The 15,070-nt window shown below is 45.3% G+C and overlaps 1 protein-coding gene across 1 annotated transcript; it reads left to right on the top strand.

The window, feature by feature from the left end:
* The first annotated feature begins 3,259 nt into the window (after window positions 1-3,259).
* On the top strand, window positions 3,260-5,304 carry LOC148717118 (sterol 26-hydroxylase, mitochondrial-like). Its single transcript, XM_088744751.1, has one exon. It carries the CDS (start codon window positions 3,626-3,628, stop codon window positions 4,742-4,744), a length of 1,119 nt encoding a protein of 372 aa, XP_088600877.1. The 5' UTR covers window positions 3,260-3,625; the 3' UTR covers window positions 4,745-5,304.
* Window positions 5,305-15,070: the final 9,766 nt, after the last annotated feature.

Genomic DNA, 15,070 nt, shown 5'->3' with positions numbered 1-15,070 from the left:
TACAGAGAAGCCCTTTCATGTGGGACTGGTTATTCTGCTGTAGAAGGTGAGTCTTCCTTTAATTAACCTCTGCGGATAACACCGTTCACATTTACGCGAAGGAAACTTAGCTGCTCTTTCATTCGCCACCGTTTATTCTTCGGTCCCAAGAGGTTTTACTTTAATTAAGACTGTGAGTCAAACCCTGGTGTGTGATTATTCTCGTGAAAGCCAGTAAGTAGCACCACTAGAAGGCTTTCCCGACTCTCCCAACTCTCCCCAGCCTTCTGCAGTAAAACTCAAAGAGCACTGAGCACTTTAGCCTGTTTGCAGGCGGTAGTTTGTATTTTTAAGCGCAAGATTCAGCACGGCTAATATTAGGTCGCCATAATGGACGGGTAGAAGATTTTTTGGTCCGATATGCTGACCGAATACTCGCCGTGCTGCACTTCGTGCTTTCAAAAAACAGGAACTACCGCCTCCGTCCAAGCAGGTTATGAGCACTCGCCTCCCAAATTACGCCTGCGCCGCAGGCTACAAGTTCTAGTGTGACACCTTTCAAGCAGAAGATATTTAGCAATATAAACTTAAGGCTCTCATATCATGCTTAACTTGAAGTCCTCAAAAATTTAACTCTGACCAGTGAAATGAAAGCTGATTTGGTGCAGTGTATCGTAATGTACACGTGGTTTTAACTCTCAAAGTTTATTCAGATGGCCGAATGTTTCACCAAGACCATCGAAACTGAACGCAAGTGAATCTTTTATTTTCCATGACATTTTTTATGTAATATTCTCTTTTTGTTTCTAGTCGAAATCAGGGCTTTAAACGAACATTGTGAGTATTCAAACGAAACCATTTGAAAAACAGACGTAACGCAATCGTCTGTCGTTCAAGGTAATTTTTCGATACCACTGACGTTCGAAATCACTCGGCGTTCAAATATTCGCTGTAACGTACGCAGTTTTAGATAATCACCCAAGTGTTTTACTTTCCCACCGATAACACACTCCAGTTTCTCAAAACTACGGATGAATAACCTCGCTCACAAACTTGATCAGATTAGTTCTCTTCGCAGCAAGCGGCATCGCTGAAGGCTTTTTAACAGCTGGTTACTGAAAAACAAACGCTAGTACATTCACAACTAGACGTTATTCTAATAGTAACAGACATCTCTCATTAGAAAAAATTACAAATGATCACCATAGTTAATAGAGGGGACTCTATTAACTATGATGATCATGAAGCGCACAACTTCACTCGGTCGATACACGAAGGCACTCTGCTAAACATAAGGATTTCCTCGTTTCTTACATACTCGCCTCTGATTGGCTAACAAACCATGAAGTCGCGTCATCATTACGTCACGAATTTTTGTTGTTGTTTTTATCAAGGTGAATTGTTCCCTCGTTGTCTATGGTTAGCCAAATGTTGCAAAACTCAACCACTTGCATATTTATATTCAATAACTTATATTTATGCGCAACAAAATATATTTTTATTCAACAGTTTACAGTTACATCCAACATTTTATATTGATGTCCAACGACACGCATTTTCTTTTCATATTCAACCAAAATTATTTTCATTCAACAACAATATTTATTCAACTTCAATAGCTATATTTATTTTACTCAACAAAATTAATTGTTCAACTTCAGTCCAAACTTTTTACCCAACAAAAATGATTGTTCAACTTCCACCATGCATAGTTATTTAATGACATACCTTCTATTATGACTAAGTCTTTGAAAGTTCCCGGACATTCAAAATATCGTCATTCAACAAAATTCCCCGCCCCTACCCCCGAACTACCCCCAAACATGAAACCCATTCCCTTCCATGATACGAAGATCATGGACTGGAACCCGATCATTCAATTTGCGCCAAGAATCAAAATGGCAGCCATAACACTGGACGAAGACTCATTCTTCAATTACTTTGAGGATGTTATAAGCTTGTTAAATGTTTTTGAAGAGGGAGAAGACAGTATTTCCCGACCATTCTATTCGGGCATTGCTGTTAATACATTATTTTATTTCAGATGTCTACCAAAGGGAAAATGATCCAATCAATGGTCATGTATGAGGTCATTTCAAAACGTAAAATGGCTTTGGATCAGTTGAGAAAAGGATTGATTACCCTTGGTGCTCTTGATGAGATGTCAAAGCACCCACTTTTGTTTGAGAGTGTGTTCACCTTTAACCCTGTTGAGCTGACACCAGCGATAGTTAGAGAGTATCTCAAATATCCAGATGAATTAAGTGACCAAATTAAGTACCAGATATACTGCTAAGTGAGTACGGTTTGGAGTATTCCTTAACCCCAGTTCTGTCAGTTTTCGGCACCAACTGTGGAAAAAAACCCTTAAATTAGTAGCAACCTCAGTCAACTCTCCTTTGCACTCGTTTGCAATCAGTAACACGTTCTCGACAAATTTTACCACTGATCGCCCTCTCTATAAATGGTCGGGAAATACTCTCTTCTCCCTCTTCTCAAACACTTAACAAGCTCATATCCTCAAAGCAATTGAAGAATGAATCTTCGTTCAGTGTTATGGCTGCCATTTTCAGTGATTTTTGGCGCAAATTGAATGATCGGGTTCCAGTCCATGATCTTCGTATCATGGAAGGGAATGGGTTTCATGTTTGGGGGTAGTTCGGGGGTAGGGGCGGGGAATTTTGTTGAATGACGATATTTTGAATGTCCGGGAACTTTCAAACACTTAGTCATAATAGAAGGTATGTCATTAAATAACTATGCATGGTAGAAGTTGAATAATTGTTTTTTGTTGAGTAAAAAGTTTGGACTGGAGTTGAACAATTAATTTTGTTGAGTAAAATAAAGATAGTTATTGAAGTTGGATAAATATTGTTGTTGAATGAAAATAATTTTGGTTGAATATGAAAAGAAAATACGTGTCGTTGAACACAAATATAAAATGTTGAATATAACTGTAAACTGCTGAATAAAAATATATTCTGTTGAGCATAAATATAAGTTGTTAAATATAAATATGCAAGTTGTTGAATTTTCCAACATTTGGCTAACCATAGTTGTCAAGGTCATGTGAGACATCGAAATCGAAACCGTGCGAATCATTCATTTCCTGGATTAGCTGAAGTTCTTTAAAATGGCGTTTACTGTTTAAACGAAAACTGCACACTCTCTCGTTGTCTCATCTGGTCGAACCATTCGTTTCATGCGTAAACAACACCATGGTCTCCGTGGTTTCGTGCCATCGACGTCGATGAGTTCTCTTTCGTCCATTTCAGTCGAAGATGTACCAAAACCAAAACCTTTTTCAGAAATCCCAGGTCCGCTCTGTATCCCTGTTTTCGGAACAGTTTGGACGTTCTTCGTGGGAAGGAAAGGCCAGCCCCTTGGAAAGCGATTTTATGACATCCAAGCAGAAAATGTCAAGAAATATGGGAAAGTATTCCGCAACAAAGTGCCAGGCGTCGATATTATTAGTTTATCTGATCCTGTCGATGTTGCAAAGTTACTCCGAACGGAACCCAAATATCCAGAAAGACTGGACTTTCCGTCTCTGAACTTCTACCGAGAAAAAAGAAAGTAAATTCCTGGTGTTTTTTTTGCCGATGGTGCAGAATGGTACGAGTTACGAAGCGTCCTGAGCAAACGAATGCTGCGACCGAAAGAAGTCGCCGACTATTCTCCGGGTTTCAATGAAATCATCAGTGATTTTATTCACCGACTACGATCAGTTCGAGAGCCCAGAGGGTCAGAGAAAGGGAACGAAGTCTGTGTACTCGATAATGAACTTTTCAAATGGTCGTTTGAGTCCGTGGCAGAGATGTTGTTTGACAAAAGGTTTGGTTGTCTTGAGGAGGACGTAAACAAAGAGGCACAGACCTTCATAACAGCTGTCGGAGATTTTCTGGCGGTTGCAGTAGAGGTTGGCTTACTACCTGTTTGGTTCTACAGGATCTACGAGACACACACATTTAAAAAATTTTTCGATAATTTCGACACGATGTACGATTACGCCGAACTATTTATCGGTAGACGAATCAAGGAACTGGAAGAAAAGTCACGCAAACCATCAAAGGAAACCGAGCGTGACAGAGCTGGCTTCTTTGAGTTCCTCCTGTCGAGCGGAAAGCTGACGAAGGATGACCTGTTGGCGAGCGTAATCGACGTCCTGTTTGCCGGAGTTGATACTACGTCCAATACGATGCAATGGGTTCTCTATATGTTGGCCAAAAACCCGGAGAAACAGAAAATTCTTCGACAGGAAGTGCTCTCAGTGGTAGGAAATTCAACCTTTGCAACGCCGGAAACTCTCGCTCGAATGCCATACCTGAAGGCCTGCTTACGAGAGACCCTCCGCCTATACCCTGTTCTATCCGCCGTTCCGAGAAGACCAAAAGAAGATATAGTATTAGGAGGCTACCATATTCCTGGGGGCACTGCTCAAGTTGAGTTCCTTGTTCACCAAATGGGGCGAGATGAGAGTATTTTTGAAGACGCTGAAGCCTTTAAACCAGAGAGATGGCTGCGAAGCAAAGATAGTGCTTTGATCGAAGCAACAGAAGCCTTCGCTTCCCTTCCATTTGGATTCGGCACACGTATGTGCCTCGGTCGACGTATTGCCGAGTTAGAACTTCATCTGTTGATAGCCAGAATCGTGCAGCAGTTTGACATCTCTTACCCACCGGAGGCAGAGGATGTGGAGCCGTTTATGAGAGGGGTTACCATTCCTGACAGACCTGTTAGAGTGCAGTTCGTTGACAGACAATGAGTTCCATTTTCTTGTGGCCAAGTTCACCTTGCACTGTAAGACTGTTTTCAGCTGAAAGTAGGACAAATTCTGATGACAACTCGTTAAATAAACCTCACTTTTTGGATCGAAGATGTTCAATAAGTCACGTTTAATAAGTAAGTGTCAACAATTTCAGTGATTCCCTAAATCTTATAAACAATATTCACCGCTGGCTGCCAATCGTTTTACATTTCATTTCTCTTCAGAATTATTCAATAATGTTATTTGAAGGTCACACCTTCCCCTCAACGGTTAGTGTATTCCTATCACTAGTTCGCTATTCGGTGATTTGACGAACTAGAAAAGTAGACTCGCAAAACTACATGTAAATATGTGTGTATTTCAAATACATTTTAATGGTTTTATGAAGGATTTCTCTCTTGCTTGCAAATGTTTGTCTTATACATGTATCTCGTATTCTTTCGGTTTTCATTGTATATATTTATTGTAGTGTTTCTCTGGTCACCAAAAGAAATCCTGTGCCGATGAATTTTCGTTTGATAATAAAGAAGCCTTTTCCAGGCGTTTAGTCGGTAAAATGGAGAGAAATGGTGAAAAGCGCGATCGTAGTGATAGAGAGAAAGCAAAGGAACTTGAAATACAAAAGTATCAATGAGCATACAAGGGTCTGAGTAAGCATAGAAGGATTTATTATCCAACTGTGTTTCGTAGAGTACCAATGAAGCGCGAAACGTGTACAAATATCGCAAGATAAGTGTACTCCAGAAATATCCGCAAAATTCGCCCGCACTGAAATAACAGCTTGGCGTATTGGATGATAAATTTTTTAATAGAAGTTTTGTTTTGCAGTGTCGCTGAGTATTTTTGCGTATTTTGGCGAGCCCCATGGGTCCAACTGGCTCGTCAAACTACGGCACAACACGTAAAAATACTCAGCGATACTACACATCAAAACGTCTAATAAAGTATATATCTCTATGTAACTGCAGTCAGTTTTTTTCAGTTTTGAAAAGGGTTTATTCAGAACAAACCACCTAGGTTACAAAATAAAAATGCTAACGCACGTGGGCTTGGCCCCAACTAACTAAGTAGTTCGGAAAAGTTCAGTCTATAATGGTCGTTAATATAATATGCTAATGAGATTATTATCAATATTCCGCAAATGTAAAGTACGGCTAATAGGCTAGTTAATAATCAAAGAAGACGAGGTAGAGCTAATATTTATCTATTTAGTGTTAACTAATGTAGTGATGCTAATGGTCTGTTCAATAAATGTAATTTTCTAGTAATACAATATTAATGCTACTAATAAACTAATGTAGTGATGCTAGGGATAATTTAAAGAAACTTAAAAGGAACTAACTGTTAAAAATTTAATCTATTTATTAAATTAGTTACTAAATCAACTATTAATTATTTACACGAGAATTTTAATAGTAGTATTGTCTACTTGACACAGTGCTGGAGCTTCCCACAAATTTTTAAAGTCAGATAAAAGGAGACGAAAGTGGTCACAGAGAATTCTCTTCTTAATTTCATTGAGGATATAACGGATTATACTCACAGGATTTTCCTTTCTACTGCGAAAAGTAGCATTACTACGAAACTTCCGAATGCCATACAAGATCGTTCTGATAAGGAAACGGGCCAGTCGCGCATTTTTTGGGTTGGCTGGAGCCCACTGAAAGAAGAAAATAGAAGTACAAGAGGGGAAGAAATTACTAAGGGAGAGGAGATCACAGGAGAAAAATGGGACCACGCTTTTTTGGCACGGGAACAATTAATAAAACAATGATCAATTGTTTCTTTTCGAGAGCAGTAGGCACATTTATCAGAATTGATATAGCCCCAATGTTTTAGGGAATCGCGGACTTTAATGGCCCGTAGGACAATTGACCGCAACAAATCATTCTTGTAGTTTTCAGAAAAGTCATCTCGAGGCAATTTCCAGAGATTGTCAAGTTTGAAATCGATAGGAAGAAAGGGGGACCAAAAACGGTGAAGAATCGGGGAAGCAGAATTCTCTCTTAACAGGGCCTGATAGCATTTCTTAGAGGTAAAATCAAAGTCTTGCAACTCTAGATCTTTGCGGGACACAATCCCGCGAAGAGTGGTAAGCGCCGAAAAACATTTTTCGTAATATGGTGTAGAGTCATGCAAACTCGGAGTGGAATTGACGCAAACAAAATGCCACTCCAGCCGAAACGAAGCAAGCCTAAATCCCAGTAAGTATTTGGTTAGGTAAAAGGCTTTGATTCGGAGTTAGAGAGATTAGACACTAGAGGGGCTAGCTTTAAGGAGTCACCTTTGATTTGGAAATTGAAAATTCCGAGGCCACCTTTGTTAAAAGGCTGATGGCAGGTCATTCGACTTACTTGGTCGGTAAATATCGACAATGATATCTTAAACGGCGTTGTCCTTATTGACCTCACTAAAGCATTCGGACACCATTGATCATGAAATAATCTTGCGCAAGATGTCACACTTGGGTGTCGATCTGGCAGCTATTAAGTGGTTCTCGTCGTACTTGAGTGGCCGAACTCACAAATGTAGTGTCGGTAGCAAACTATCATCTGCCCGTAAGTGCAGAGATAGAGAGAGGTCAAAGGATGTTCGTCTCAGGTCGTGTGTAGTTTCCATGTCGTTTTCAGGGGTGTCTAAAGAAGAGATGGGTGTTGAGGTTGGAACAGGTATCTCTGAGCGAGGTTTTCCGGTGACAAGAGTAGGTGTAGTTGGTTTTCTGGAACAGGCGAGAGATAGTTCGGTGAGACGGGCAGCTGTACGGGTTTAGTTGAGGTAGTAAGGCCTTGAGGGTCAAGGATCGGCGAATCAGAGGAAATAGGTGGTGTTGGTGACAATTCAGAAGAGGCAGGCAAAGAATCGGTAGATTGGTCGATCGTAAGGTTTTCGTCACTAGATGAAGGGCCGTCGGTGGATGGTAGATTTTCGGGTGTAAGATTTTCGTCGGTGGATGGAAGATTCTCGGGCGTAAGATTTTCGTTACTGGATTTCCTGAGCGGAAGGGCGGAAGAGCGGAAGCGAGTGGAAGATTTTCATCAATTCATTGTTGGTCATCAGACGTGTCGATGTGTACGTCTTTCAATTCATCCGTTGCGGTGCCATGGACCGCTGGAGAGACCCATGAGTATTGGCAATTAACACCATAGTGTCCTTCTTGCTTGCAAATACAACAAAGAGTTGGGCGTGGGTACTCCCACGCTTCGTGTCCGGTAACATCGCAATTGAAGCATATCTTATTCGGGCAGACATTAGCAAAATGACCGGGGCAATTGCATTTACGGCAGGTAGGAATCTGGCTGCTGTAATTGACAAAGATTTGAAATTTGCCGAAGCGAAGAAAACTAGGGATGGGCTTGCACACACGCACACGATAATGACGTTATAGATATTCGGGGCGTAGGAATGTTTACCACGGCGATAATGTAGCACTTCGCAGTAAGGTGAAAGTCGTTTGATAATAGCCAAATCTGACAGCTCAAAAGGTGCATCGTAAATTTCCAGGAAAGTTAAGGGCTTGTCCACGTCTTGAATGGGGTAGTTTTCCGAGTTAATGTGTAGAGACTTTAGACGGAGGAAGTTTTCCTCGGCAGTGATGGACTTAAACGTAACAACCCCTTCGCCATTGAGTTTTCTTTGTAGACATTGGATGTCAGTCGGTTCGACCTTCGTAAAATGCCAGCGCGTCCAATACAGAGCGGGCGGTCGTTAATTTGTTGGGAGTAAAGAAGGCGGCATGTTATTCTCTACAGGCCACACGTGTTGTTCTCTAATTATGGAACTTGTGCCCGAAGTACGGGCAGCTCTCGATGCATATGATTCCCCATTGACAATAGACGAGTTTTCGGCATTTTCATCCGCGGCGTTCAAAATATCTTCGACAATCCCCTCTAAATTCTCAGTAGATTCCATAATCAAAAACAAATAAATGAAGGCCCAAAGGGCAAACTAACCTCTAGTTTGAATATTGGCTTGGTAATCCAAAAACCACGACCAACTTTGCACTGTTTCGGCCTTCTGGGCCTCATCAGTGCAGTTTTTTTTTATGTTTAAGGCGGACGGCCAGGCTCCCGTGAGGGCGGTGCAATGCCTGCCGACCTAAATGTCTAATCCAAACCCGCCGCCAGAGTGCAAGGGCTTGAGGGTTGGGACCGCCATAAACGGAGGGCCCACCAGGACGCCAAACTCGCTGGGGGATCGAACCCCACCTCCCAGGTTAATCACACACTTTCAAAGATTAAACTCCCATGCTCAGATTAGTGATAATGGTTAGTCAAAGCACCAAAATACCACACTCACGCATACCCGCTGACACACTTACCTACAACAGTAGGGACAAAAGCAAACAAAAACATGGACAAAACATGAATAGAACAGAACCACTGTGCAGTACACCAATGAAGGAGACCCAGCACAAGTGGCTACATGACAGACACAACAGGACTGAGACGGAACAAAACCCCTGTGCAGTACACCAATGAAGGAGACCCAGCACAAAAGGCAACATGACGGACACAGGAGCACACGGGGGAGAAGGGGGAGAACTAAAGATTGAAGACCAGAGAGTTGCCTGAGACAGAAGCAATAACGCCACGAGCGCACCACTGTCTGTGGAAGAAGCGACGACGTCTGCTAGATTTGCACCGCCTGAAGGCTAGAGGTAGATAAAACTTCAAGCGGGCTTTAATGGACGCAATCACCGCAACGGCACCAGGACGAACATTACGGAACCGGTAATCGTTCCTACACAACCAAATATAGTACTTAGAAACATTAAGAAGGTAGACGAAACCCCAAGGGACAGAAATCAATTCACTCGTTTTAAACCCGAAAAGAACATGACGTAAAAGAATGACAGGACTCATAGGGGAGAAAACGAACAACAAAGACTGGACCCAGGAGAGAACACTCTGAGCAAGCGGACAATAGTAAAACAGATGCTCAAGTGACTCAACCTGGGGACCGCAAAAACAGAACGGAGAAACCGACAAACCAAAAAGAGAGAGACGCCGAGCGGTGTACAGAACGCCATGCGCAATCTTCCAGTTAAGGTCGGTGACACGACGATCCAGGTCGAACATAGACAGGGTACGCCACCTGGCAGGACAATCAAGATTAGGGAATTGAAGTTCATACTTGTACACACAAAGGGGCTGGACCATGTTCTCAGAAAGGAGATACAAATAGCATGACTTAGAAGACATGCTGACAACAGGGGAACAGACCAAAGGAGACGAAGAAGCATAAACAAGGCAATCTCTGGACGTGGCAAAAGACCCATCAAGTTTCCGCCACGCCAGGATCAGAGACTGGTAGAATGGTGGCAAGGCTCTAGAGTCAACAGAAAAAGGGCGGGAAAACGCAACGAGAGGAGAGACACCAAGGGCAGATTGAAACCAAAACGACATCGGTGTGACCCAACTGGAGGGAGAGGAGGCAAACCTCCTCACCCATTGACCCAGAAGAGCCCACACCTTGAAGCGAACACTGACCACTGAAAAACCACCAAAAAGAGCTGGCTGCACTACTGCAGCGCGGGCGACGAGCTCCCGCTTGCCAGACCAAAAGAATGAAAACACAAGTCGAGTAAGCTCCGTCTCCACCCAAGCCGGCATGTGGATGAGTGACGCCACATACCAGACCCGGGAGAGGGCGAGAGCATAAACACGAGAGCCTTGCCGCGAAAGGTCAGAACACGTGAACGCCAGGATTTGAGAACATGGTCCACTGCAGAAATGCGCGGGCGCCAATTATCCTCTTCCAGGTTACCAGGACCGATAAACACTCCAAGGACCTTGAGTTTCGAAGGTGTCCAATCGAAAGGGACGGGGGAGTCCGTACGGCCCCGCCAGCCGCCCAACCAAAGGCCCTTGGACTTTCCGAAATTGATCTTTGACCCGGACGCCCGCTCATACTGATGATAAACTTCCAGAGCAGCTTTGATCCCATCGTCGGATGTTAAAATTAACGACGTGTCGTCAGCATACTGAGATATGGGGGATAGTGGGGGACACCCCGGGAGGGAAAGGCCAACGATACGGGGGTTGGAGCGAGTACTACAGGCAAGGACCTCCGAAACCAAAACGTACAGCAGAGGAGACAGGGGACACCCCTGCCGGACACCTCGCGAGAGACCGAAAAACGGTGTCAGATGACTATTTACATTAATGGCACTTTGGACCTGCCTGTAGAACAAGTCTACCCAAGCAATGAATTGGGGGCCGAAACCCATGGTGACAAGGGTAGATCGCAAAAAGTCCCAATCCACCCGGTCGAAGGCCTTTTCTTGGTCGAGGGATAAGATTGCAACCGCGGTGCCCGCAGACTCAGCATAACTCACAACATCACGGAGAAAGGTGACATTCTCCCCTATGAGCCGACCCGGCACTCCACACGTCTGGTCCCGGTGCACGACCAGGTGAATGACACGGAGGAGCCGGCCAGCAATGGTTCGTGATGCCAGTTAATAGTCGACATTCAACAGCGAAATGGGACGCCAATTCTTTGGATCAAGACGATCCCCCTTTTTAAAAGACAACGAGATCACACCTCTACGCTGAGAGAGAGACAAAGAACCGGAGGAAAAACAGTCGTTAAGAACAGCTACGAGATCAGCACCAACTACGTCCCAGAAACGAAGATAGAACTCCGCTGGAAGGCCATCCAGTCCAGGAGCCTTGTTCCGCTTCATGCCCTTGAGAGCCTCATAGACCTCGAGGGGGGTGAGGAGGCCCTCACAACTATCAGCCCGATCTCGCGGAAGGACAGAAGACAGATTACCCAAAAGAGAAGATTGGATCAAAGTGTCAGTAGGAGAAGCCGTGTCAAAGTGTCAGTAGGAGAAGCCAGGCGGGAGAAATAGGCCGAGGAGGACTCTCCCTCCTCAACCCACTTAACTCTTGATCGCACTTGAGCACCCTTGGCAACGTAGGTGTCCATAGCTGCCAGATCCGCCAGCGCAGATCGGTAAGGGCCCGCGCAGGAGGTCATGCCAGCATCCAGCTTGGCCCGAAGATGATCGATCAAGCGAACGAGGGCAGCCCTCGATGCAGTTGTTTGAGATGACTTTTTGCGACAGTACCTGATGGTAAGGCCTTTTATCCGACCTTTCCCGCGGTCCCACCATTTGGCGAGAGAGGGGAAGCCAGGAAGGGTACGACGCCACGAAATCCACTCTTCTCTAACGAGCTGGCAATATTCCGGGTCATCTAACATGGATGTGTTCAGTTTCCAGTAGCCTGGCCCAGGTGGGACGACGTCGGGAACAGAGACAGACAGCACTACTGCACTGTGGTCCGAAAAGGGGCAGCAGTACATAGCGCAAGAGGACACCGATGGGAGCCACGCAAAGGGCACCCCAAACAGATCAATGCGCGACGCCAAACTGCCATCCCACCTGGTCCAGGTGAAACCCGAGGAGGAGGGATGGAGGTAACGCCACACATCCATAACACAACATGCCTCGAAAAGCTGGGCCAGCGAAGAGGAACTGTCTATGCATGAACTTGCAGGTTCAGAACCACGCCGGTCAAGGGCTCGGTCAAAGACGGCGTTGAAATCCCCAGTAAGCACAGTAGGGACAGATGGATCGACTTTCGAATGGAGGTCATCAAGGAATTTATTCCGCGCAGGGTTGCAGTTAGGGGCATAGACACAGACCACACGGAAGACTTTGCCAAAGAGAGAGAATTCACATTGCAGATAACGACCATCGGCAGACCAGGAGTTTAGAAGAGATAAAGAAGAACGATAGAGAATAACACAACCACACGAGTGAACAGAACCAGGAGCCAACACAGACGAAAAGCCGGACGATGAAAACCACAAAGAACACTCAGCCAGAGTGACACAATGAGTTTCTTGCAGGCAGACAACATCAACCTTCACGGGGAGGGAACGCAACCACTGCAAAAAGCCAAACCTTTTAGACTGGTCCCGCAGACCATTACAGTTTAAGGTAAGGATGGAAAGAGCCATCACTCAGCACAAAAGGGAAGCCATCATGCTTAGGTCTTCTTCTTACTGCCCGAGGACCTCTTGCCAGCCTTACCCAATGCTGCTGCAGATGGTTTTGCAAGCTTCTTACGCCGGGACAAAGCCGACGTAGCCGGAGGTTCTGGATCCGGGTCTTGGGGGGTTGACTCAGAACCAGCGTCCGATGCAGGCCTCTTACGAGTAGCCATGGCCGGAGCTGTATCCATTTCGGAAAGCTCGTCGGCCAGGGCCAAAGAGCTAACATTATTCTTACTGGTACCTTTACCACTAGTAGAGCCTTTTTTGGCATTCTTATCCTCTTTACTATTTACTTTAGCAGGGACCACACTTGCAGTTTCCCCTTTGCTAGATAAATTATCAGTAGCGCTACCGTGATTAACGTTAACTACACTAATTGAATTAGGGGCACTGTCAGTACCACCATTTACTTCATTACTAGACACTAGTTCTCTATCATTATTTTCAGTTGACCCAGAAGGGGTCTTACCCGAGGCGTCTGCCCCTCTAGTTTGCTCATCATTCGGAGCCTCACTATTTCCTTTACAATTACTGACTTTACTCTCTGACCCAGTCCGAGGAGAAAGATCAGTATTAGCGCTGGCATTGGCTAGATACTCAGCGAGCTCAACCTCTTGTGGGGCACTATCAGCAAGTTGTCTAACGAAACTATTAGCGGCAACAGACAGCATTTGGACTGCCTGGGTAGCATAAGTCTCATCCTCAAAGAGAGGAGCACCCGACACCGAGGCCTGGGTACTAGCCGCTATCCCATCGGCCACAGGGTCACCACTGGCCGGGGGGACGACAGGAATCTGTGCCTGCACCAGTTGGCCGCTGGAGTCCAAAACAGGGGTGCCCAACTCCATGCCTGACAGCTGGGAGGCCGCTTCACCCAGCAAGGGTTCGGCCTCACTATCACCATCGACAGCGTCTTCGCACTCAATATCACCAGCCGCCTCAGCAGCATCGCCCTCATCAATGTCACCCCCATCATCGCCAGCCCCTTCCTCCCCACCAGTGCTACCAACCGGGGCCCCAGGGGCCACCGGGGGGGCCTGGGGAAGGTTCCATGCAGATGTACACTCTCTAGCAAAATGCCCCGCCTTGTGGCAGCGGCGGCACTTACCCTTATCAGGGCACTGTTTTGCCGCGTGTCCAACTTGTCTACAAATATCGCATCGCAAAGGCTGGTCACGGTACCACACCTTGCAGCGAATACCCCCGATGGAAATGAAACAAGGGATTTCCTTTTTTACAACCATTCTGACAAGACGGCAGCCAGTAGAGACTGACGGCTTGCCAGGCCACATTTGATGGCGGACAGACTTGATCTCACCATAGCTTGAAAGCGCGTTCTTAACTGATTCCACTGGGCCCTCATAAGGAAACCAGTGGACGACGACCATACTAACTTGAGGGGGTGGTGGGGGTGGGGGGAGAAATGACCTCACATTCGACCCCATTAAGAACAACCGACCCACATTCCTGATAGTGGAACATAGCTAACGCACCCTTTTCATCATCAAAAGTCACCCTGGCAATAAAACCGGGGCACTGCTGGATAGACACAACTTTAGCAACATGCCCAGTTTGCTCTTGGAAGTGGGCATCTATATAACTAATTATTTGTGTGGAACTTGTCCCATTAGGGAACAAATTACAACGTATGCCAATGGTTCTTTGGAAACCAACCATAATTAAGATTTTGTAGTGCCCAGAACTCAACAAGAAACGTGAGTTCGGCCCCACGCAACACAGCCCAAAACTGGATGGGCGACCGAAAAATTTTGTTTCGCCGAAAACACACCGGAAAAATCGGAAAACGCCGAACACCCGGAAACCACGGTCGAGAAAGGCCGAAGAAAGGACCGAAAAAACCCTCCGAAATCGGCACGAAGCCGGAAATCGGCAGGGTTGCCGAAGAAGTCCGAAAAACGCCGAAAGATAAAAAGGCGAAAGAGGACTAAAATCAACCAAAAGACAAATACTCACAAGAGTCCGTGCCCCAAGAGTGATCCTGCGCAGAATCCCAAAGTAGAGTGAATACTGTGGAGGTGAAGGAGTAAATCCTGGGCCTCATCAGTGCAGTGCTGATTCTAGTATGGGGTCAAGCTATAAAGTCACCCCAAATGATTCCACATCTGTGGTACCATTTAGGCCATGCCAGAGTGCTCAAACTAGAAACTAGTGAGCTTCGCACTATTGCAAGACATGAGTGATCCTAATAGAGTGCTCGATTTGGACATAAAAAACAAAGGGTATCAACAAAGCTCATAACATTACAGGGGTATCTATGAACGTCCAAGGGGCTGTGTGAGGATGCATTCAAGG

The sequence above is a fragment of the Stylophora pistillata genome, chromosome 14 (assembly GCF_964205215.1).
Source record: "Stylophora pistillata chromosome 14, jaStyPist1.2, whole genome shotgun sequence".
Taxonomy (NCBI): Eukaryota; Metazoa; Cnidaria; class Anthozoa; order Scleractinia; family Pocilloporidae; genus Stylophora; species Stylophora pistillata.
The sequence above is the reverse complement of the archived record's forward strand: the minus strand, read 5'-3'. Positions and strand labels throughout refer to the sequence as shown.

Bases quoted from the DNA above. Each gene is read 5' to 3' on its own strand.
- LOC148717118 (XM_088744751.1), top strand. From the start codon at position 3,626: ATGCTGCGACCGAAAGAAGTCGCCGACTATTCTCCGGGTTTCAATGAA.